The following is a 20,402-nucleotide window of genomic DNA, read 5'->3' as shown; positions in this document are numbered from 1 at the left end:
TACATCTCCCCTCCCCCTACCTGTATCCCCCCTCCCCTGGCGTCTCCCCTGCTGTGATTTGCACTCTCGGATGGCTGGCTGTGGCTGCCAGCTCCTGAGGGTCATCTCCTGTTCTCCGTGGGCCTGGAGCTCTCGAGGGGAGACAAGGCTGGGCCCCGGGGGCCTGTGGGCCACGCTGCCCTGCGGGGTGATGCAGAATTTTCTGCCTGGGGCGTCTCTGGGACGTTTCCAGTTGGGTTTCAGTGAGTCACACAGTAGAGTTTCCGTTGGCCTCTGGGGAAGCTGCGGTGTGGCCTGGGCGGCCTTGGCACATGCCACGTTCCTAGGGGCGCCTCGTATGATGGCCCCTTCAGAGATGCCCACAGAGCCTCGTCTCTCTGTCGTGAATGAAGTCGTCCTTACGGACTTCTCCAGAATGTCCTAGAACATCCCTGTCCCCTGGCCCTCCTTGGGCCTGGTGCTGTAGAGGGCTGCGGGTCCTCCAGACACCCACTGAACAGGGCTCTGCTTTCTGTGCGCGCCGGGGAGCATGTCCCTGGGAAGTGCGTGTTTGAGGTGAGCTGGTGCAGCAGCCTGGCACCCTGAGCCTGGTGTCTGAAGAAACAGACGGTTGAAGTGAGCCTTCTGCCCCGTGTCAGGGACTCCAGCGAGGGCCGTAGCTTGGCCCATCCCTCAGCCGCGTGGTCTGGTCCTGCCCTCTCGCCTCAGCTCCGCTCTGACTTGTTTGCACTTCCACTCAGCACACACTTGAAATATTAGTCTGTGGTGAAGAAAATCCTCTCAAGAGCTACTGCTTCACATGGTGGAGAGCCTCTAGCGGGTGCCTGAGGAGGTGCCCTGAGACACTGTTGGGAGGTCTGTGGTGGGCCCTCACCGTGCGGCCAGGATTGCTGTCCGCACGGCTCTCAGCTGCCGGCGTGGGCCCTCACCGTGCGGGCGGGACTGCCGTCCATGTGGCTCTCAGCTGCCGGCATGGGCCCTCACCATGCACCTGGGACTGCCGTCCACACGGCTCTCAGCTGCTGGCGTGGGCCGTGTTGACCCCCATGAGGTCGGATTCCAGGGAAGGGGTAGGTCTGAGGGTAGTGTTGCCAGGAGCAGCGCAGAGGTGGTCAGGGGCTCAGGTGAGGTTCGGGTTGAGGGCAGTCTGTGGCCCTGGGTTTTTATGGGTTTTTTTAATGGGTCTCGGGTTTCCGTAAGTGATGTATGTAGTGCCCCTCCCGCTTTTCTCCTGTTCGTCACAGTGATCGTGAGACCCGTCCATGTGCCATCCGTGTGCCATCCGTTCCTCTGGCTTGCCACGTTTTCTTCACGCACAGCTCTCTAGAGTGGGAGCCTCCACGGCATGTGTTCCTTTCCCCAGTGGGGGGCCTCTGGCTACTGGGGCTCCCGCTACCCCACTCAGCACTGTCGGGAGCACGCCGAGGTGTCCCCCTGCCCCAGGCTGTGGTGTGTGTTGGGGGGCTTGTTAGACCACTGGGTGTGATTTTTGCACTGTGCGGCCCCCACACAGCCTGGCTGTGCCCCCACACCTTCGCCTGCACTCGCTGTTATCCGAGTTTTCACTTGTGCCTGCGTACGTGTGTGAGGTGATACTCTTCTGGTTACAGATTACGTTTGCGTTTTTCGAGTTGCTAATGAGATTGAGCATGTCTCGATAGATTTGTCAGCCGCTCGAGCTGGGCTGTCCCCCAGTTATGCACTCGTGTTTCCTCTGCCCAGTCTGCGTTTTGTTAACTCGTGAGACCACCTTGTGCATTCTGGCCGTTACAGCCTCCTCAGTGTAAACCTTTGTGACCTTGGTGACGCGTCCTCACCAAGCAGAGGTCCTTGGTGCTGGGTGGTCAGACACCACAATTCTGTTCCTCCAGTTTGTGCTTTGTGGTTTTAAAAAACCTTGGTCACCCCAAGGTCACAAAGATATTTCCTGGCATTTTCTTCTGTTGGCTCTGTGGTTTAGTCTTCCACACGGTGGTCTGTACTCACCCGGGCGGGGTCCCCTTGGTAGATGGAGTGAGGTAGGGATCAGCTTATTTTCTCTATGTGCTGAACCAGTTTGCTGTGAAAAGCCTTTATCAAGTTAGAAAAGCTGTTTTCTAGTCCTGACTTCTTGAGAATCTCATTGTAAGTCGGTGTTGAACTTTGTGAAATGCTTTTTCCGCGTCAGTTGAGACGATTGTGGCTCTGTCGGTGACTGTGGCGGGTTTTGTGATAGGGTTCCCCATCGAGCCATCTGCATGCCAGGGGTCATTCCAGGGGTGCACTTCATTTTTGGCTGTTGAGTTCTGGTTAGCTAACGCCTTAGCTCAGGTGTTTGCATCTGCATTTTGAAGTAAAACAACCGCGTGTTGCTTTTACCTAGTTGTGGACTCAGGACTGTCTGGCATCACACACAATCTGGCTGCAGCCCTTCTTCCTCTGTCAGAGAGAGGATCATCCCGGGAGGCTGTAGTCACTGCCCGCTCCAGGCCTCGCGCCCTGTGCCTGGTCGCGGTGGGAGTACGTGCGGAGCAGCCGAGGGAGGCGCGTGCGTGGCATCATGGCGTGCCCCGCACTGCCTGGGCCATGTGGCACTGCAGCCGCTGCATCTCCTCTGAGGATCGCCTGTGGGGTCCCGGCCCTGTGTGCTCTGTGGATGTCTGCCCGGAGCTGTGTGGGCCGCAGGGAGCCATCAGTGCTGGCTCGGACCCTCGGCCGCACCCACCCCGCAGTGCCCTCGAGAGAGCCTAGCGTGATGACACGTGAAGACGCGTGATGACCCGTGATGACGCGTGAAGACGCGTGAAGGTGTGTCAGGGTGGGTGCTGCATAGCGTGCTGCTCCACAAGCATCCGTAACTTTTCTAAATGCTAAGAGCTGTGTTCGTGGTTCCCAAGCCCGGCCCACGGCCGTGTGGATGACGTTTCCAGGGTACAGACAGCTTGATCCCTCACACATGCGTCAGGATAGGCCCGGTGCCGGCTTTCCCGTTTGTGGCAGCACCAGCTTTGTGGGGCCTTCCTGGGAGGATCCTCCATGGAGGGCCTGCCCTGCCGAGGGGCTGGACAGACGGATGGACAGACGTGTGTCCTCGTGGCTGCCTGCGGCGTTTACTGTGTCTGTGGCAGTGAAACCACTAGGGACAGTGCTCTGGGCCCTTTGCGGGTCTGCTTTGCCCTCCACTGGGCCCCCGAGCCCACCCACACCCAGCGTGCACTGGCCACCCCCGCCGTGTCCACGAGGGAAGCGCAGGCTCCGTGGGAGCCGAGGAGGAGCTGGACTGCAGGGCCGGCACTGACACCGTCACTGCAAGGCCCTAGGTTCCCTCTGCTCCGGGACAGGCTGGGTCGGACTGCTGCTGTGCTGGCTGGCCACGTGTGGTGCCGAGGTTGGTGGCTCTCCGCCTTCCCATGGAGCCCCCTGCTGACCATCCTCCCACCGGCCCTTCTGCCAGCCACTCCTCTGCGCCCTGTCTCCTCCAGCCGGCTGGATTTCGGTCAGTCTTGGGTCCCAGCATCCTCAGGGCCATCCCCAGGCCTGTCCTGGGGCCGAGCGTGTCCCCAGGCCTGTTGGAGATCTGGGCTTTGCTCTCCCTGCTTCTTCCCAGGTCTACCTGTGGACATGCCTGGCTTGAATTTTTGGGGTGTGCAGTGTGGAAGAGAGGTGCAGACAGGCCAGCCTTCCTCCAGGCCGCAGGGATGTGAGGCATTTCCTGGCCCACCAGCACCCTGAGGGTCGGGATGAACGCTCTGCCGCGCGGGTGCCCAGCCCCTGCAGCACCCTGCTCTTCCGAGTCAGGTTGTTGCCACGTTCCGGGACTCGGCTTCGCAGTCGGGTGATGGTCGTGCGTCTTTTGTCATGTTCTGGCTTTTAAGAGCTCCCTGCTTTTCCTGTTTCTGCGCTTTGCCTGCGTTGGCTCCCTCTTCTGACATCACAGTGTCGGGGGGTCACCAGTGAGCGGGCAGAGGTCTCAGTATGGACACCCAGCCCTGGTCTTTGCGAGGCCTCGGCCTGACCCTTGGGGACACCACACCTCTGTTGGCAGTGGAAAGCCTGCAGCCGATAGGCCCTGGCCCCATGCAGTCCTTCTTCCCCTTGCCACAGAGGCCATGGCTGCTCTGGCATTGGAGGGTGCACCGGGCCTGGCCCAGACCCCTGGGCCCGTGAGACCGTCCCCTCGGGGCAGGGCTGCTCCCCTTCCAGTGCTACCTTCTAGCTGGGCCCTCGGTGCATCACCAGCCTGGCTGGGACGGGTCCTCGCTGTCTCTGGGGACCTGTGAGCGGCTCCTCACCCAGCGGGTGGCCTCTGTCCTGGGCCTCGAGGGTGGGAAGGGAGGGGCCAGGGCAGGGGGGATCCCCCACTACGCCGCCGGCAGTGTGTGCCTTTGCCCGCGCCTTTGATCTGGGCGTGCGGCTGATTGATTATGGAGCGTCTCCGCCACCGCACCCGTCACCACCAGCCGCACCCTGAGGGCAGCCAGCCACACGCCATCTGCTTTGTGTCCCTTTCGGTCCCGGGGGAGGGAACAAAACAAAGCGTTTTGGGGGAACTTCAAAGGTGCACTTTAGTAATCAGAAGAAGTTTCCAAGTTTCCCATTAATGTCCTGTGTGTGGTTTGGACTTCAATAGGTCGGAAGGGAGCGGGGGCGAGCGGGCGGGCCTCATGGGCCGGGATGGTCTGCAGCCTGGCGGCTCTGCCTTTGATGTCAGGACGGTAATTATTCGAAGGTCGTTTTACTGTGATCAGAGCCGGGCCCAGGGGCTGAGCCGGCGGCACCCCCTGGCCTGTCCTTTGAAGTCCCTGCCCCCCACACCCCCCTCCGAGGCCAGCCCTGACCCGGGCAGGCATGGCCGCCTTGCAGCCGCGCACGCGAGCTGCTCATGGGTCAAAGGCGTCTGCCCTGTGTCACTCTCGAGATGGGGTCTCGGGGGCTCCCTTGGCACCAGGCACCCCCGTCACATGGGCAGGGCTCAACCTCACCCCCATCGCCCTCCACTCACCCCCGCTAAGCATCAGGAGTCGGAAGGAGTGGTGTGTGTGCCAAGGGTGGGCAGGGGGTGCCACGGGGTGTGCAGGAGGGAGGGCGGTGCCCACCCCTGGTGGGCTGTCACGTCATCCTGGGGGCTGGTGTCTCTGGAGAGTTTAGGCCTCGTGGTTGAGGACCCCTGGCTGTCTGCTACTCCTCCTCTGCTTGGGGACTCCCCTGTGACATCCCTCCGTGGCGCTGGCCCCCTTGGCCAGACTACAGTGTGGGCCAGGGTGGACAGCAGCTGTGCTGGTGGGTGTCTGTGGGTGCCGGGGGCACTGCTGCGCTGGCGGGTGTCTGGGGGTGCCCCGGGCACTGCTGCGCTGGCCGTGTCTGTGGGTGCCCCGGGCACTGGGCAGCAGCTGGGGCGCGGGTGTGACAGCAACGTGGTAGCTGGGGGGCTGACCCAGGTGTCCTGGAATACCCCAGAGCACCCCTGCAGCAGTGCCAGGCAGCTTCCTGCCACATGAGGCTTGGGGGAGGCCTGGGTCGCCGGAGCCTTGATTGCTGTCTAGCCCGAGTCCCACCTGTCTGGGCTGAGGGGCTCTGTTGGGACTGTTCCGGGAACTTTGATCTCATGTGCTGTCCCCATCTCCGTGTTCACTGACCTTGGGGAATGGAATCCTTCCCAGGCTGCCCGGGGTTAGCTCCCTGGGCGGGCAGACCCTGTGGGGCCAGGCTCCATGCCCTTGTTTGCTTGTCCCCTCTGGGGGAGTTTACTCTGCACTGTGTCCATGTGGCGCGTAGCTAGCTGAGCTGCAGTGTGTTGGAGACGCTGAGCTTCAAACCAGCAAGGTTTACCCCTGCCGGCCGGAGTTTATTCAGCAGCCTTGTGCCTTTCTGCAAACACTCTTACCACTTCCGTGTTACTAAAGTAACGTTCATCCACGGTGGAGCAGCAGGAGAGTTCAGGTTTTCGTGAGCACGTGGCCCCCTTGTCACGGATCCCCTGTGACCTCCAATGACAGACACAAAGCCCCACATGGTGTCGGCCCTGGTCTTGTCCTTATTCCTCGCTGTGCACCAGAACCTGGCCAAGCTGGTGACACCAGTTCTTGCGGTTTACATTCTGGCCACCCAAAAAGGTGATTAGCAGCAGCGTGTCTGGAGGCTGCAGTGCCGGGCAAGGGGGCAGAGTGCCCCGGCGCCGACCCTGTCCCCCCCGCTCCAGGGTGCCCACCCAACTCTCTAAGTCCTGGGACGCTCCATGGCTCTCGGGGACTGGGTGGCTTCGGGAGCTGACCCTGCGGGAAGATGCTGCACCCCCGGCCCCTCAGGTGTGTGGCTGGTGGAGGGGCAGCAGGTGGCCGAGAACTTAACACCCGCTGCAGGAGGCAAGACTCTGAGACCCGAGAGCGCCGCCGTCCCGGCGGCCTGGCCCTTACGAGGCTGGCCCGTACCCGAGCCCGCTCCTCTGCCCGCGGCCCTGCTCCGCCTCTCCTGCCGCTCCTCTGGGGCTTTGGTGCCTCCCTGTCCGGGCAGCGTGAGTAACGCGGAGGTTTGGCCCAGCCGCTGGTGATTCACTGAAACCCAGTGCCTCGGGGAAGTGACTCACATTTCCTCCTCCCAGAACCACCATTAGAGGGCGGGGCTGGGGAGACGGAAAACAAGAAACCCTCACAGCAAACCCCGGAGAATCTGGAGCTGAAGTCACCTGACATTTTCCCCTGTGTCATCGTGTCCTAGAAAATTCCTTTGGAGAGGAGGAAACGCGGCTGCCGCACGCGCCGTGAGCCTCTGTGAACCGTGTGACCAGGGCTCGTCCACCTGGGCATCTGGAGCCCACGGGGCCTCGCAGCCGCACCGGTGTGGGTGCAGGGACCACTGACAGTACGTGACGCCTCACTGGTTGCACGTGGGGAGGGTCACACCGGCCTCTGCCTGGCCCTCCTGTTGTCCCGGCCGGCATCCATCCGACACGCCCCCCAGACCATGGCTCAGGGCTGGAAGGGGGCCTTCACCTGCTCTCTCCTTCCTCTTGCCTTCTGGTGTCTGTGGTCCTTGCGCCGTCGGAGGCCATGAGGCAGCACAGGATGAAGGTGGCCTGAGAGTCTCCATGTGGCTCTGCATTGGCAGCAAACCACCCCTCAGACCGGGCTTAACATGAGAGGGACCCGCTCAGCAGGGAGAGGGTGCCCTCGGGTCCCGGGCAGGAGAGAGGCCGGCGGCCCTCGGGAGCCCACGGAGCCGGCAGATGCACCTGAGCGCTCAGAACGCTGGTGTCTGCCAAGCCAGAGACAGCAGGACCGGGAAGGGCGGCATGGGGCAGCCGGGTGCGGGTGCAGGCGGAGGAACCCCCGGAGAGGCTGTCTGGGCCGCCCTGGGACAGGAGGGGCACTCTGAAGATGGCTGTGTTCTCAGTGGGCTACTGGTTGGTGCCGGGTCCTGTGTGACAGCAGTGTTGGCATTGAAGACGAGGCCCGTTTGTGGGAGACGCTGCGTGGATGCTCGGGGGCAGATGAGACCTGCAGTTTTCTCTCCGATGGTTCAGGAGAGTGTGCTTGTGTGTCACGGAGTGTGAGACTGTGCTTGACGGCTCCCCGTTCTCGAAGCGGTGCAGGGTGCTTCCGGCTGGCTCCGCCACAGGCACCTGTCCCTTCTCCTGGCGTGCGGTCCACCCGCGGCCCAGATGTCCCTTCAGCCCTCAGATGGGGGTGCCTGACTGCGTCGGCCTGGTGGGCGGTTCTGTCAGTGCTTTCGCACTGGCCTCTGCTCACGGGCGGGGTCGTGCCCCAGGGAATCCACCCCAAGCGGCCCTGTGCGTGGGCTGGGGTCCTTCTTGCACCTGGAAGGAGCGGGTGGCTGCAGGCGGGGCTCAAGGGCAGGTCCCGATCAGAGAGGGATTTTGTTAGATTGTCTTCTGGCCAAAAGTCAGTGGCCCCCCGGGCTGTGAGGGCTGATCTCTCTGGCCTCCCCGTTCTGGAAGTACCTAGAGTGGGCTGTGGGGCCAGGACGTTGGCACTGCCTGGGGTGCCCAGAGGAGGGGTGAGGCCGGAGTGTCTGCATGTGTTGGAGAACGGCACTGCTGTCCTCTGCGAGGCTTGTCCTGGGGTCACTGTATGCCCAAGCTCTCTGGACTCAGTGCCCCTCGGGGCCAGGACAGCACGACCACACGAGGCGCCAACACGCCCATCTGTGTCGGGGTCCTGACCCAAACGCTGTGGACACGGTGGCCCGGCTCAGGCTGCCCGCTGCCCCCACAGCCTGGGCGAGGCCCCGGGCCTCTGGAATGCAGGGCTGTGGCTGTGGGGGGCGGCCTGGCGCCCGGCGCGTTATAAAAAGCTCTGGTGCAGATGGCCCATGGCGGCCGGGACACTTGCGGCTTTGAAAGGCCAGGCAGGCAGCCCGGGCCTCGCCGGCCGCCTGTGGACCCCTGGCTTACTGGCCGGACCAGCCCGTTCCAGACTATGCCCTGGGCTCCGAGGGGCTTCCGGCTGGAGCCCCCGGCTTTACCCAGGGGAACCGGGCGAGGTGAGAGCTGGCCATATGTGGCCACTTCAGGGACCTGCCAGCTGTGGGCCCAAAGGGTGACACGTCCAGGGCTCGGCTGGGGGCACTGACTCCTCCACACATACGTGTGCCCGGGTGATGGGCAGCCCTGGCCGCTCACTCACTGGCTAGCCCACTGTCTCTGAGGCCCGAGGGTGGGCAGGGCCTTCAAGGACACACGGGGATGGTCTGACCTGTGACGCGGGAGAGGCAGCGGCTTGACGTGTGTGGAAGGGAGAGCCTTTTGGGCATCCCCACCCCCTATCAGACTCAGGGTGGGCGGAATCCCAGTCCTAAGGGAGGGGGCGTGGGGGCGGAGCAGGAGCAGAAGGGAGCCCTGTAGCCACCTGCTGCGCTCAGAGCACTCAGGCTGTTCTGTCAAGGGGAGACGGGGCAGAGGGCGCCCCCGTGCCCAGGACGACAGGCTCGGCGCCGTCTCGCCACATAGCCCCTCTGGCTCCTCCTGAAACCACCCCCTAGCAGCCCTGCCTTGTAATTTTCGTTCCCGTTGCTGCCAATTAGGAGTGACACCGTCCCTTCCCGCATCCCCAGGGTGGGCAGAGGGAAGCCTGGTCGCTTCCCCCCACGTGAAGCGCCTGACACAGACAGGCCAGGTGTACTGCCCCGAGTTCGCTCCTGCCTCTGGGGACCGTGACTGCAGGCCGCTCTCTGGACCTCTCGGGGTCCCTCGCTGCTGGGGCCAGGCTGGCCGCTTGGCCACCATCCCAGCCATCTCAGGCCGAGGAGGCAGGAGGGCAGAGGCCCCACTCCTGGAGTGGGGTCCTGGCCAGTGGCCGGGTGGGGGCGTGGCCCTGGCCCGGGTGCCACCATGGGCTGTGCTCTGCCTGGTGCAGCCTGGGGATCGAGAGCCCGTGGTGTGCCACCCGGACCTGGAAGAGCTGCTGCAGGCCTGGCCCGCCGAGCTGCCAGACGAGTTCTTCGAGGTGACTGTGGACGATGTGCGGCAGCGCCTGGCCCAGCTCAAGAGTGAGCGGTGGGTGCCCCTTGGGTCCCCCTACCCAGCCTGCCTTCCTGGGGGTGGGCTCCCATGCCTGTGCCCAAGCACCCCAAGGGTGAGCAGGCCCAGGAGAAGTCCAGGGTCCAGCACGCTGGGCCTCAGCTCTGGCCAGGATCCTGAGACCTCCCCTCCCCTGTGCTGCCAGGAAGCGCCTGGAAGAAGCTCCTTTAGTGACCAGGTCCTACCGCGAGACCCAGATAAAGGAGAAGCTGGAACGCTACCCCAAGGTCAGCAGGTGGTTGGGGCGGCTGAGGTCAGGCTGGCCTAGGTCTGCGATCACCCTCGGGGTTTGTGGGGCTCGTGGGGCTCACAGGGCCCAAAGATGGGGTAGCCGTGAGTCGGGGGCAGACTCGACGACCGTGGGTTTTGTCACGGTAAGTGTCAAGCGTCCTGTAAGTTTCAGAACAAATGCTAGTGTTTTTGAAAACGTAGACAGTGGTCTGCACATGTTGGGTCCTGCCTGTTGCTCGTCCCCAGCCTGTGACGCTGGCCACCATGGGGATGTCAGGACCAGAGGGGTGGCTGGTGCCACCCTGCTCTCCAGCAGGGGGTGGGGTGGGGTCTGGCCACCGGGGGCGGGTGCCGTGCCCCTCCCAGCCCGGGCCTGGCGCTGGCTATCCCTGGTGACGCTCTGCCTGTTCTGCCCAGGTGGCTCTTCGGGTCCTGTTCCCTGACCGCTACATCCTGCAGGGCTTCTTCCGGCCCAGCGAGACAGGTGAGGGCCCGCCCCGGGGGCGCCCCGTGCTCCCACTGACTGGGCTCCAGGGAGACCGGGCGGTTTCGCGGTGGGGCAGGGCAGAGCGTTACGAGGTGGGCAGAGTAGGTCAAGGGGCCGCTTCTGCTCCTGGTATGCCAGGCCCGCCCAGGGAGCTGGGGTTGGCCCTGGGGCACCCTCGTACCTGTGCTGACTTGCGTGCTCGTTCTGGGCGTGGGCTGGCTGAGGGGTACACAGAGGGTACACTGTTGCCCAACAGTGGGGTCTCTGGCCTGGGGCTGCAGCCACTGGAACAGAGGCGCTGAAGACAGGGATGGGCCTGCCGGCAGGGTACCCAGGCTTCTGGGGGCTCTCCTCTTACCTGGGAGCCCCTACCGTGCACAGACGTAGGGTGAGGCAGGCTCCTCGAGTGGGGCAGCTGAGGGAAGAAGCAGGTGGGCTGAGCTCACGGCCAGGTCTAGGGGGTGGGAGGCGAAAGGAGGACCCCAGGCCTGGGAGATGTCTCCGGGAGGGGGTCAGGAGCCTCCTGCATCTGACTGCCTTCCTCTTGGTCCCCAGTGGGGGACCTGCGGGACTTCGTGAGGAGCCACCTGGGGAATCCTGAGCTAAACTTCTACCTGTGTGAGTGCCTTCTGATCCCGCTGCTCCACCTGGCTTCCTCTGCTGACCCCGTCACCCCAGCCCTGGCCCCGCCCACCCCGGCCAGGTCGAGGTGCAGCCTGGCTTTGGGGGCTTGAAGCCGCTTTTCCCAGATGGTGGTCAGGGTGGGTGGCTGTCCCCAGGTGGCTGCAGGGTGTCAGGGCGCCTGGGGCCTGGGGCCTGGGGGAGGGGCAGGACGAGAGGCACCCACTCTCTGCTTTCTCTGGAATCCCTGTTGCCCAGCCTGGCCTCTTTCCCGGGGCCCCCTTGGTTCCGGCAGGGGCAGTGGGCTCCTTCAGTGAATGTCCCAGCCGGGCAATCAACAGCAGGCCTGCAGCCTGGACCCTGCACCCACCTTCCCACCCATGGCTCCCCCATCCCTGCAAGCCCCTCCAGCAGTGAGGGGACAGGGTTCCAGTGGTCCAACGGGTGCGAGGAGGTTCCCCGACACAGACTCGCTTTCTCTCTGCAGTTGTTGCCCCGCCAAAGACCGTCTTGGGTGACAACACACTGACCCTCTTTCAGGTACCTGGACCAGTGCCTTCCTGCAGGCCAAGGGGGTGCTGTCCTGGGCACAGCACTGAGGGAAGGCCTAGAGCCTGTGTGCTGCCTTTAGCCCCTGGGCTGCTTGAGGGTCTGCTCCCTCCAGGGGGAACCCAGGCAGGGGGCCAGGCAGGGGCGGGTGGCAGAAGGGGCTCCTGGCACCACCCGAGCAGTGGATGACAAGCCTTTGAGAGCTCAGTGGGCCGAATAGCAGACTGTCCGCCTCCTCCCCTTCCTGCCTGGCCCTGGGCTGGGGATACCTGGGGCTGCTTGTGGTGGGGGTCTGGGCGGGTGGGGCCGTTCTCCCCTGCTCTCTGTCCCTGCTGGCCTGCCCTCTGTCCCCGGCCGGCCTGCCCTCCGTCCCCCACCAGCCTGCCTGCCAAACCCACTGGTCTCTCCTGCCTGGCACGGGTGCCCTGCTGCCTGCCCGGCTTGGAGAACACGTGCCCTGTTGGGCTGCATCCAAAGCGGAGGAATGTCTGTCCTTCACCCCGTGGGAGTGCAGCCTGCTGTCCCAGCCTTCTGGCCTGATGATTTCTCTCCAAAGTCTCCTGGGATCCCTTAATTAATAACAGGGCCTGGTGTTCTAAGTGGCCGCAGACAGTGGAGGGGAAGGGAGAGGACGGAAGCACAGGCGGGGAGCTCACCCAGGACGGCCTGGGCAGAACAGCCCTGGGGTGAGGGCGCGGGAGGGGAGAGCAGCATGCCCCTGCCAGCCCCTCGGGCCCCCAGGCGCCTCTCCCCCGCCCCCTTCCCCTCCCACCCCCGTTGGTAAACATGGACCTGTGCCACCCGATTCCAGGGGACTGTGCTCCCTGCGACCACAGCCGTCTCTACATCCGCCAGCTCAGGGCAGGCCAGCGTCACCGCCCGCCTGCTGCCGGAGGAGAGCTGGCAGGCCTGAGAGGAGGGGGACCTTCCTCCCTCGGGGTGGGGCTGACCTCCCCCCCTTGATGGCCTCCTGGGGGGCGGGCATCCTCTCTCTGCTCGTCATCCCCACGGTGGCGCAGCTGTGCCAGGGTGTGCCGGTCTTCCTCTGTCCCCTATCTCCCCTCCCGTCCTCTGCCCCAGGCCCCTCTCTCTGAGCCCCCTCGGCTGCTGCTGCCCCTGCCTGGCTAGTCCCTGCCTGGGACAGCCCATCCTTGGTGTCCTGCTGGGCTGGGGGTGCAGACCTGGGGAGGAAGCCCCGCGTCTCTCCTTGTCCCCAGCCAGCAGCAGCCCCAGGCATGAGGCAGGGGGCCTGCAGGGTTGCAGAGTGAGCAGAGGGTCTAGAACCTTCTGGGCGGTTTGTGGTCTGCTGTCCACTCTTTGCTCAGTTGCGCCTATGGGCAGGGGCTTTGGAGGGCTGAGGGGAGGCGGGAAGGCCGGAAGACAGCTGGCTGGGGACCTTCGGGGTGCAGGCTGGGTTCCCCTCTCCATGTGCAGAGCAGAGAGGCGGGGGTGGGGCAGGGCAGTGCCCTCAGGGTGGGCTTGCTGGTAGGACCGTGCCCCCAGCCCCTGCCTGGCCCCACGCTGGCTAAGAGCCCTGTGCTTGCAGGTGAGATGTGAGGGACCCGGCAGCCTTGCCCCCGTGGAGGGCGCCAGCCTGGGACCCACAGGGCTTCTGTTGGGGGCTCTAGGCGCGTCACATGGCGTCAGTTCCTGCGCCCACCCCCTTCCCCTTGGGTGGTGCTGGGTGGCTCAGGGCTCAGGACAGGTTGTTCCCGGCAGAGGTGGCCTTTCTGAGGGGCTCGGCATGGACTGGGGGTTACAGGAACGAGGCTGTGTTCAGACAGAGGCTGGACACTCTCTCGCGGGGAGTCGGGGTGGTGCCCTTGCTCTGCATGTGCTGGAGGGTGTGAGCGAGGGAGCAAGATCCTGCTCTCCCTTTTTTTGGAGACCTAGTTGGGAAAGGGGGTTGAGGAGGGATGTTTGGAGGTTGCCATGCCCCTGGCCGTCCCAGCTGGGCTTCTGGGAAATGCCACTAGGACCCAGGCGTCCTGGAGTCCAGACCCAACTCGTGCCGAGCTCTGGTCTGTGAGCAGGATGCCATTAGCAGATGTGGCCCCACCCGCTGGGCCTCGAGGAAGCTCTGGTATTGCCTCTCTCCCTGCCTGTCTCCCCAGCTCTCCTGTGGGTCCAGGCTGAGGCCCCGGGGCTCCCCCCGCCCCGTCCCCCTCAAAGCTCAGGCCACCTGGTCGCCCCCTCCATCAGGGCTTTGATCCCGGCCCCAGTTGGGTTTCAAAGCATCACTGTCGGTCGAGGTCTCATTCTTGGCGGCCTTTGAAGCTCCTCTGATTAATCTCCCCGTCCCATCCCCTCCACAGGCCGCCTCAGAACGCTGTCAGAGCAGCTACTGGAAAGCTGTGCCCCCGGGCGGTGCCCCCTTTGGCCTTGTCAGGGGTGCAGAGCCTTCCCTGCTCTGTTCTTGTCTTGGGTGCAGGGAGGCTGGGGGTGGCGTGGGGGCTCCCCCTGCAGCCCAGTCCAGACCTAGCAGCTGGGGCCTCAGAGCAGCAGCTCAGGGGTTCAGGGTGCCTGTGTCTTATCTGCCCCCACACCTGTGCCCCCCTCAGGGTTCCCAGAATCCCAGGGTGGTTTGGGGGGACCCTGGCTTTAGGCCTGTCAGATAATTGGAGTGTGGACTTTCCCAGGTGGTGGCAAGGCACCTGAGGTCCTGGCTGTGACCCCTCTTATCCTGGGACCCTCCCACAAAGCAACCTGGCTCTGAGAGCCAGCCCCCCATGCCCCTGGGCCTGTGCTTGCCTGGGGTGAGGGTCCTTGGCCACATACCTACCACATCCCTGTGAGCTGGGAGAGGACACCTGCTGCCCTCTTGGGGGCCTCCGCCCAGTGGTCCCCAAAGTGCCGCTGGCACCAGAGCCCCATCAGGTCTCAGCAAGAGGGTTCTGCAGCCTTGAGGCCATTGTCCTGCTGTCCTGCAGCTGCTGCAAGCACAGCTGGGTGACCAGGAGAGCTGGGGGCCTCCGGCTGGTCCCCACAGGGCGGTCACACGTGCATCTCGGGCCTGCTGCTGCCACGCTTCTTGTGCACACAGCCCGCCCGGAGGGGCCTGTCACCTGCTACCTCCATGGCTGGCCGGTCTGCAGCCTGCCACCAGCCCGGCCCCCCAGCAGTGTGCTCTCTCTGGCCACTTCCTGTCCCCCACCACTCTCTGCAGTCCCGTTTGTCCACCAGTGTGGGGAGTGGGGGGCAGACATGGTCACTCCTCAGAATAGGTTAGAAAGTGCCGGAATTCACCCTGTGGGAGCCCCGCTTCTAGAGGGCAGGAGGACCTGGTGGAAGGATGCTGGCTCTGCTGCAGTGGGGGGATTGGGTGGGGAGCAGGGGCCCTCTCTGTACCCCACCCCATGCCGACCTTGTGGGGGTGGGGTATTGATTTGCCAGCCAGCCTTGTCTGGTGCCCCCTTGGACTTGGACCTGGGGGCAGATGCCCCCCTCTAACTCCCTCCTCACTACACCTCTGAGTGGGGGGCTTGCCTCCCAGGCACAGCCCCCATGGGGGTCTCACGGAAATGGGGGCGTGTTCAGCCAACCCCACACAGCCCTGCCTGCTGCCTGGCCCCTAAGCCCCTCTTCGCCTTCTGCAGGCAAACCTCTTCCCAGCTGCCCTTGTGCACTTTGGAGCAGAAGAACCCACGGGTGAGTGCCCCCCTCACCCTGCTGCCCACATAGGTGCAGCCCCAGGCCAGGCCCTCTAGCTCACTGTGCACCTGGGTGGGCACCCTCAGTCCCTATGGAGCTGATCTGGGGTGGGAGGGTGGGACAGTGGCCCCAGGGGCTGAGGCTGGGGAGCAGGGTGGGCCTGGCTTGTGTCCCTGAGTCTGGCCTGGCTCTGTAGACCTCTACCTGGAACCCAAGCTGCTGGAACACACCATCTCCCCGTCCTCAGCTGATGTGCTGGTGGCCAGGTGAGGCCCGGGCTGGGGCGGCAGGGGGCAGGACATGGCCGCATCCTGACATTCCATCTCTTGCTCCAGGTGCATGGCCAGGGCTGCAGGGCCCCCGCCTTTGCTGCCAACCTCTGACTCAGAGCTCATCGAGTCTGAGCAAACCACCGAGGCAGCACTGCGTCCCCCTGAGGCCACCCCGGGGCCGGCCCAGCCCGTGCAGAGGAGCCTGGGCAAGGTACCCAAGTGGTTGAAATTGCCAGGTACCTGGTGGGGGGTTGGGGGGGTTGGGGGAGCCAGGGCAGGAGTCCAGGGCGGGCGCTCATCCTGTCTGTTTGCAGCCACCAAGAGGTGAGCCCCACGAGCCAGAGGAGCCCCACCAGCCCCGGGATTCCCACGCTGAGTGGAAATAAAGATGGTACACTTGTCGGGGTTCTCCTGTCCTTTCTGTGCTGGCTGGGGGACGGAGAACTCATCCCACCATTACTGGCCGGGATAGGGGTGTCCCAGCAGCTCTCCGAGGCCAGGGCCACTGCAGCCTGGCTGGAGTGGGGTGAGGACCCCCCAGGTGGCCGCTCAGGTCGGGCCCAGGACCCCTCTGTGCAACAACCTGGGCAGGTGATGACACCTAGGCCCCTTTGTCCCTGGTCTGAGGGAACAGAAGGCCTTCCCAGCCACCGTCAGCAGCTGCAGCATGGGGGAGGCTCGGCCCTGAACTCGAGTCCCCTTGCCAGCGCCACTCCTGTGGCTTCCACGTGCCGCGGGCAGCAGCACTCTGAGGCCCAGAAACGGGGAGGGGGTGGGTCATGGGTCAGTGTTCCCCTGTGCCTCCTGGTCCTTCCCCAGCACCAGGATGGTCTGACCCTCTGGGGCATACCCCCACAGCCCCTGGGTTATGACCACTCCCCAGAGGCAGCTTCCTTGGTGGCTCTGTGACAGGGAGAGGGGCAGTGTCCAGGGGAGCCGGCCGTGGGCGCGTCTCCAATTTCCTGGCTACTGAGGGACACACACACACATTCCGGTGGCCAGTCCGTCTCCACGAAGGCAGCCAGGAGAGGCTGAGGGCCTGAAGGAGGCTTGGAAGCAACTCCACTTGTGGAGACAAACGGCTTAGAGGCTGAGCCAGGAGGGACGCTGCTTTATGAGAACAGTTTACTGTCAGGGAGGCCCTGTCACAGACCAGCTCTGACGCCAGAGGGCAGAACCAGAGGGCGGGAAGAGTGCCAGGAGGAAGGAGGCAATACTCCTTCGTTCTGCGCAGATGGATGGTCAGCTTCCCCGGCCCATGTCGGTCCCTCACCACAGGAGCATGGACTCCCACCCACGCTGTGCGCCGGGTTCCCCGGGGCACGGTCTTCCTGGGACATCCTGCTCCCCAGGCTGTGGTGCGGCCCGGGTGGGAGGCTCTGGTCCTGGTGTCTGTAGAGCTGGGCTGATCAGCTCTAAGCCCCTCAGGCCCTCCCCTGCCGGAAACCAAAGGCCGCAGAAGACGACACCGTCTGGTCCTGGAGCAGGGCCGCCGCGGCCCAGGTGCAGGCAGTCCTCCAGCGCTAGGGAGTCCTCTAGAAGTCCAGGAGCTGGGGGGCAAACGGGGGCTCTCAGAGCCTCACTACCCACCCTATCGCCCCTAAGCACCTGTTCCCTGCCAGGCCCACCCAGATCGGGCACCCACATACCAGCTGGGGGAGCACTTTCTCCAGCTGGTCCACATCCACGCGGGGCAGATCCTCGGCCTGGGCCTGCCGGACCCCACGGACCGCCGCCTCTGCCATATATGGGGGATGTGAGAGGCTGGAGGAGCTCAGGGCCCAAGGGGGAGACCTGCACCCAGACCTTTCCAGGGCCTCAGCCCGGGGACCCCACCCACGCCCGTGTGCGCCCAGCTGGCAGTCCTTGGATGACAAGGTTGGCTCCCATAAAGGGGGGTTGCTGGGTGACATGGCACTCAGGTGCTTGTGGGGAGCTGGGGAAAACGGGTCCAAAGAAACCCTGGGTCGCGTCTGACAGGAGCCACGGCAGCTAACTCACCCACAACGAAGATCTTCAGCATCTCGGCCATGAGCTGCAGGGCGTCTGTGCTGACTGCGGGGGAGAGGGGGAGGGGTGTCGCCCAGGCCACGTCACTGGCCCGGGGGCAACCTCATCCCCCGTGGGGCACCCCACCCCCACCCTCCTCAGGCCTTGGCCAAAGCACTGGGCCTGTCCTGAAGACAGGGCCGTTGTCCCTGGACACTCGGTCCCCTGACCTGCCACCCGCTGGCGCTGAAGTACCTTTGGTCTTCTTGTCTCTGAAGTGTAGGTTCAGCAGCTTGCTCACCAGCTCCTGGAGGGGAGAGCGGGCGCTCAGCAGGCAGGTGGGCACCCAGACCGTGCTCCACTGGCCGGAACACCAGCCAGGCACGGAGTTGTGGACAGAAAGGGGTCGTGATTCCCAGCTCGGGTGCCTGTGTCAGTGGGACACTCTGGGGTGGCAAGGCACTGAGCGGACGGGGCTGTGCTGCGGGAAGTCCGGGGTCGTTCCTGAGGGACCTGTTAGTGAAGCTGGGAAGAAGAGGTTCTGATGTCTCGTATGGGGAAGTACCACGCAGGAGGACAAGAAACGAGATGCACGATGGACAACTGAGGGCAACGCAGTGCTGCCCACCTGCACCCCAGGGAGCGGGCAGGAACTGGAGAAAAGAGTCTAGAACAATCCTTTACCCCTTCAGGGCCCGTGGGGTGATGTTTGTCCAGCCAGAGCCTGAGGGGCCTGTCCCAGACGGAGTCCAAGTGGCTCCTGCAGGCTGGGGCACACTTCCCAGCCCCGTCAGCACCACTGGTACCAGACTCTGCTGGGCACCTGCCTCTGGGGGCCAACAACCGCAGCAGAGAATCACCTGCGCAGAGGTAGTGAGTCATGGCTGCCAGCAGGGTGGGCAGGAGGCCCACGACAGCGGGCATGTGGTAGGGTAGCCAGTGTGGCTGGAGTGGGGTCTGCCCGGGAGAGCCGCGAGGGGCTGGGCTGGAAGGTGTTCCAGCGCTCAGAGCGAGAAGCACTGCCATCCACACTTCAACGGGCCCCTTTGCTGCTATGTGGGTGGACAGGCAGGAGGCTGCTGTGGTCCCCAAGGACACCAGGCACAGAGGAGGGGTAGCCGAGGGCACCTGAGGAATGAGGGATGTGGGCTGAGATCCCCTGGGGCTTGGCCTGAGCCCTGCAGGGCCCCGGCTCCGCACGGGATGGGAGGGCTATGGCCAGCGCATGTATTTGGGGGGGGCCACGGAATGTGGGATTCACTTTGGGACGTGTTGGGTGTGAGATGTCTGAGCAACCCGGCAGGTGTGCGTTTGGAGCTGAGGAACAGCACTTGCAAAGGAGGTCGGAGCAGGAGTCTGGGAGGCGACAGCGAGTGGGTGTCATTTAAGGCCAGGGCAGGGACTGAAGAGCCCTCGCAGGAGCAGCGGGGAGGGGGCGGATGCGAACGCGGAGTGGGTGTGGTGCCGGGACTGGAGCTGGGGACCGGTGAGGTCCCACTGCATAACAGCTGGAGGGCAGAGGGGGCGGGAGCTGGCGAGGGGACGCGGGGCAAAAAACGTGTGTGCCCGGCCAGCACCGGTCATCCGGCAGCCAGTAGTCCCCGCCAGGCGGCTCCCTGCTCCCCACAGGTGGAAGCCCTCCGCCGCCGTCAAGCGCCGGTGGGTTTAGCGCCCCCTGCTGCCCACCCCCTGCTGCCCACCCCCTGCTGGGGACCAGAACCGGCTGAACCGCGGAGCTGCAGAGAGCAGGGCTGGAGGCCTGGAGGCGCTCAGCCTGTCCCACAGCTCGCGGGAGCCCAGGTGGCCCTGTGGGTGCTTGTCCGCTGATGACCACAGCTCTCGGCTAGGGCCCCGGGCCATGGACGCAGCACCCAGGCGCAGCTCCAGGGAGCTGGGAGGTCGGCCTGAGGGCGCCCCCCTCTCCGCAGGGCCTTTGCAGACCATCTCCATTTGCAGGTGGTGGTGGTCCCACGGATTTTAACAACCCCTGAAGTGGCCCAAGCGCTTGGGGACTTCTCCCTCTAGATCACTAACCCCTTCAATGCAGGGGCAAAGCCACGTTTGAGGATGACGAGGAATGGTTCAAGCGGGAAAGGAGACCAAAGACAGCTCCCGGCGCTCTTGTAGGCTGCAATCCTCCCCCAGAGACTGGTGGGTGCAAGAAGTGTGGATTGAGGGGCCAAGGCCCCTTCCCCACCTCAAGGGAACTCAGGGCCTCCTCACCTTCAGGGAGAGCCGCCAAAGGAGACTCAACCCTCACAGCCTGCACTGGGTGTGCGGGCAGCGGGCCCTCCGAACGAGGCGCCGCCCACGGCACACACACACACACACACACACACACACACACACACACGTGAGCGGCACACACTAGGCGCAAGGGTCAAGGGCAAGGTCTGGAGTCAGACTGCCTGGTTTGATCCTAGCCTTCTCTTGTGGCTTAGCAGCTCTGTGCCTCAGTTTCCCCATTGTTAAAAGGGGGATCATGCTAGTACCTAGCACAGGGTGGTGTGAACACGGTTAACGTGTCAGGTGCGCACGGCAGTGCCTGGCAGACATAGGTGCTGCATGCGTTACGAAGACTGAAAGGCCCTGTAAGACCCAAACACGCCAGCCGGCGCAAGGGCAAAGGAGGCTGCCTCCCGCGTAGTTTAGCTCCGCTGAGATGAGACGCGAAGCACCGGGCAGCCGCTGTCAACGCTAAAGAACCGGCGGAGCCATCCGCGTCAATCAGTGCGGGGTGGGTCCCGCCCGGCCCTGGCTCGGAGCGACACTCCCTCGTCCTAGGCCCTTCCCTTCCCTTAAAGGAGGCCTGGGGGTGCGAGGCGGGCAGGCCCCTCAAAGCGCCGACCTTCCCTGGCCTCTGGAACGGGCGTCCTTCCCAGCTTCCTTCCCGGCTGCGGGACACCCCCGCGGGCCCACCGCCCCCTCCCCACCAGGGCAGCGATTCCAGAAGGCGTCGGTGGGCAGCGCCGGGGCTGGGCCACCTGGGTCACGCGTGGGGTCGGGTCGCAGCCGCGAGGTGGGGCTGGCTTCTCCTCCGGGCCGCGGCTTCTCCCCCGGCCTCGGCCCCGACCCCCCGGCCCCCGCC

General features: G+C 64.5%; 2 protein-coding genes across 2 annotated transcripts in view; one reads left to right on the top strand and one right to left on the bottom strand.

The window, feature by feature from the left end:
- ASPSCR1 (ASPSCR1 tether for SLC2A4, UBX domain containing) overlaps positions 1-15,719 on the top strand; it is a 34,172-nt gene extending 18,453 nt beyond the window's left edge. Inside the window, exons 8-16 of the mRNA XM_023729196.1 lie at positions 9,351-9,490; positions 9,660-9,741; positions 10,163-10,229; positions 10,788-10,850; positions 11,341-11,393; positions 14,999-15,050; positions 15,250-15,319; positions 15,389-15,561; positions 15,640-15,719. Coding sequence (XP_023584964.1) covers positions 9,351-9,490; positions 9,660-9,741; positions 10,163-10,229; positions 10,788-10,850; positions 11,341-11,393; positions 14,999-15,050; positions 15,250-15,319; positions 15,389-15,561; positions 15,640-15,653 — 714 coding nt within the window. The 3' untranslated portion in view covers positions 15,654-15,719. The remainder of the gene's footprint in view (positions 1-9,350; positions 9,491-9,659; positions 9,742-10,162; positions 10,230-10,787; positions 10,851-11,340; positions 11,394-14,998; positions 15,051-15,249; positions 15,320-15,388; positions 15,562-15,639) is intronic.
- A 453-nt stretch (positions 15,720-16,172) lies between these two features.
- Positions 16,173-20,402, bottom strand: part of CENPX (centromere protein X) — a 4,489-nt gene continuing 259 nt past the window's right edge. Inside the window, exons 2-5 of the mRNA XM_023729123.1 lie at positions 17,570-17,621; positions 17,327-17,380; positions 16,975-17,063; positions 16,173-16,875 (exon numbers count right to left, since the gene is read on the bottom strand). Of these exons, the coding sequence (XP_023584891.1) occupies positions 16,861-16,875; positions 16,975-17,063; positions 17,327-17,380; positions 17,570-17,621 (210 nt within the window). The 3' untranslated portion in view covers positions 16,173-16,860. The remainder of the gene's footprint in view (positions 16,876-16,974; positions 17,064-17,326; positions 17,381-17,569; positions 17,622-20,402) is intronic.

This window comes from Trichechus manatus, unplaced genomic scaffold, assembly GCF_000243295.1.
Source record: "Trichechus manatus latirostris isolate Lorelei unplaced genomic scaffold, TriManLat1.0 scaffold00028, whole genome shotgun sequence".
Classification (NCBI taxonomy): domain Eukaryota; kingdom Metazoa; phylum Chordata; class Mammalia; order Sirenia; family Trichechidae; genus Trichechus; species Trichechus manatus.
The sequence above is the reverse complement of the archived record's forward strand: the minus strand, read 5'-3'. Positions and strand labels throughout refer to the sequence as shown.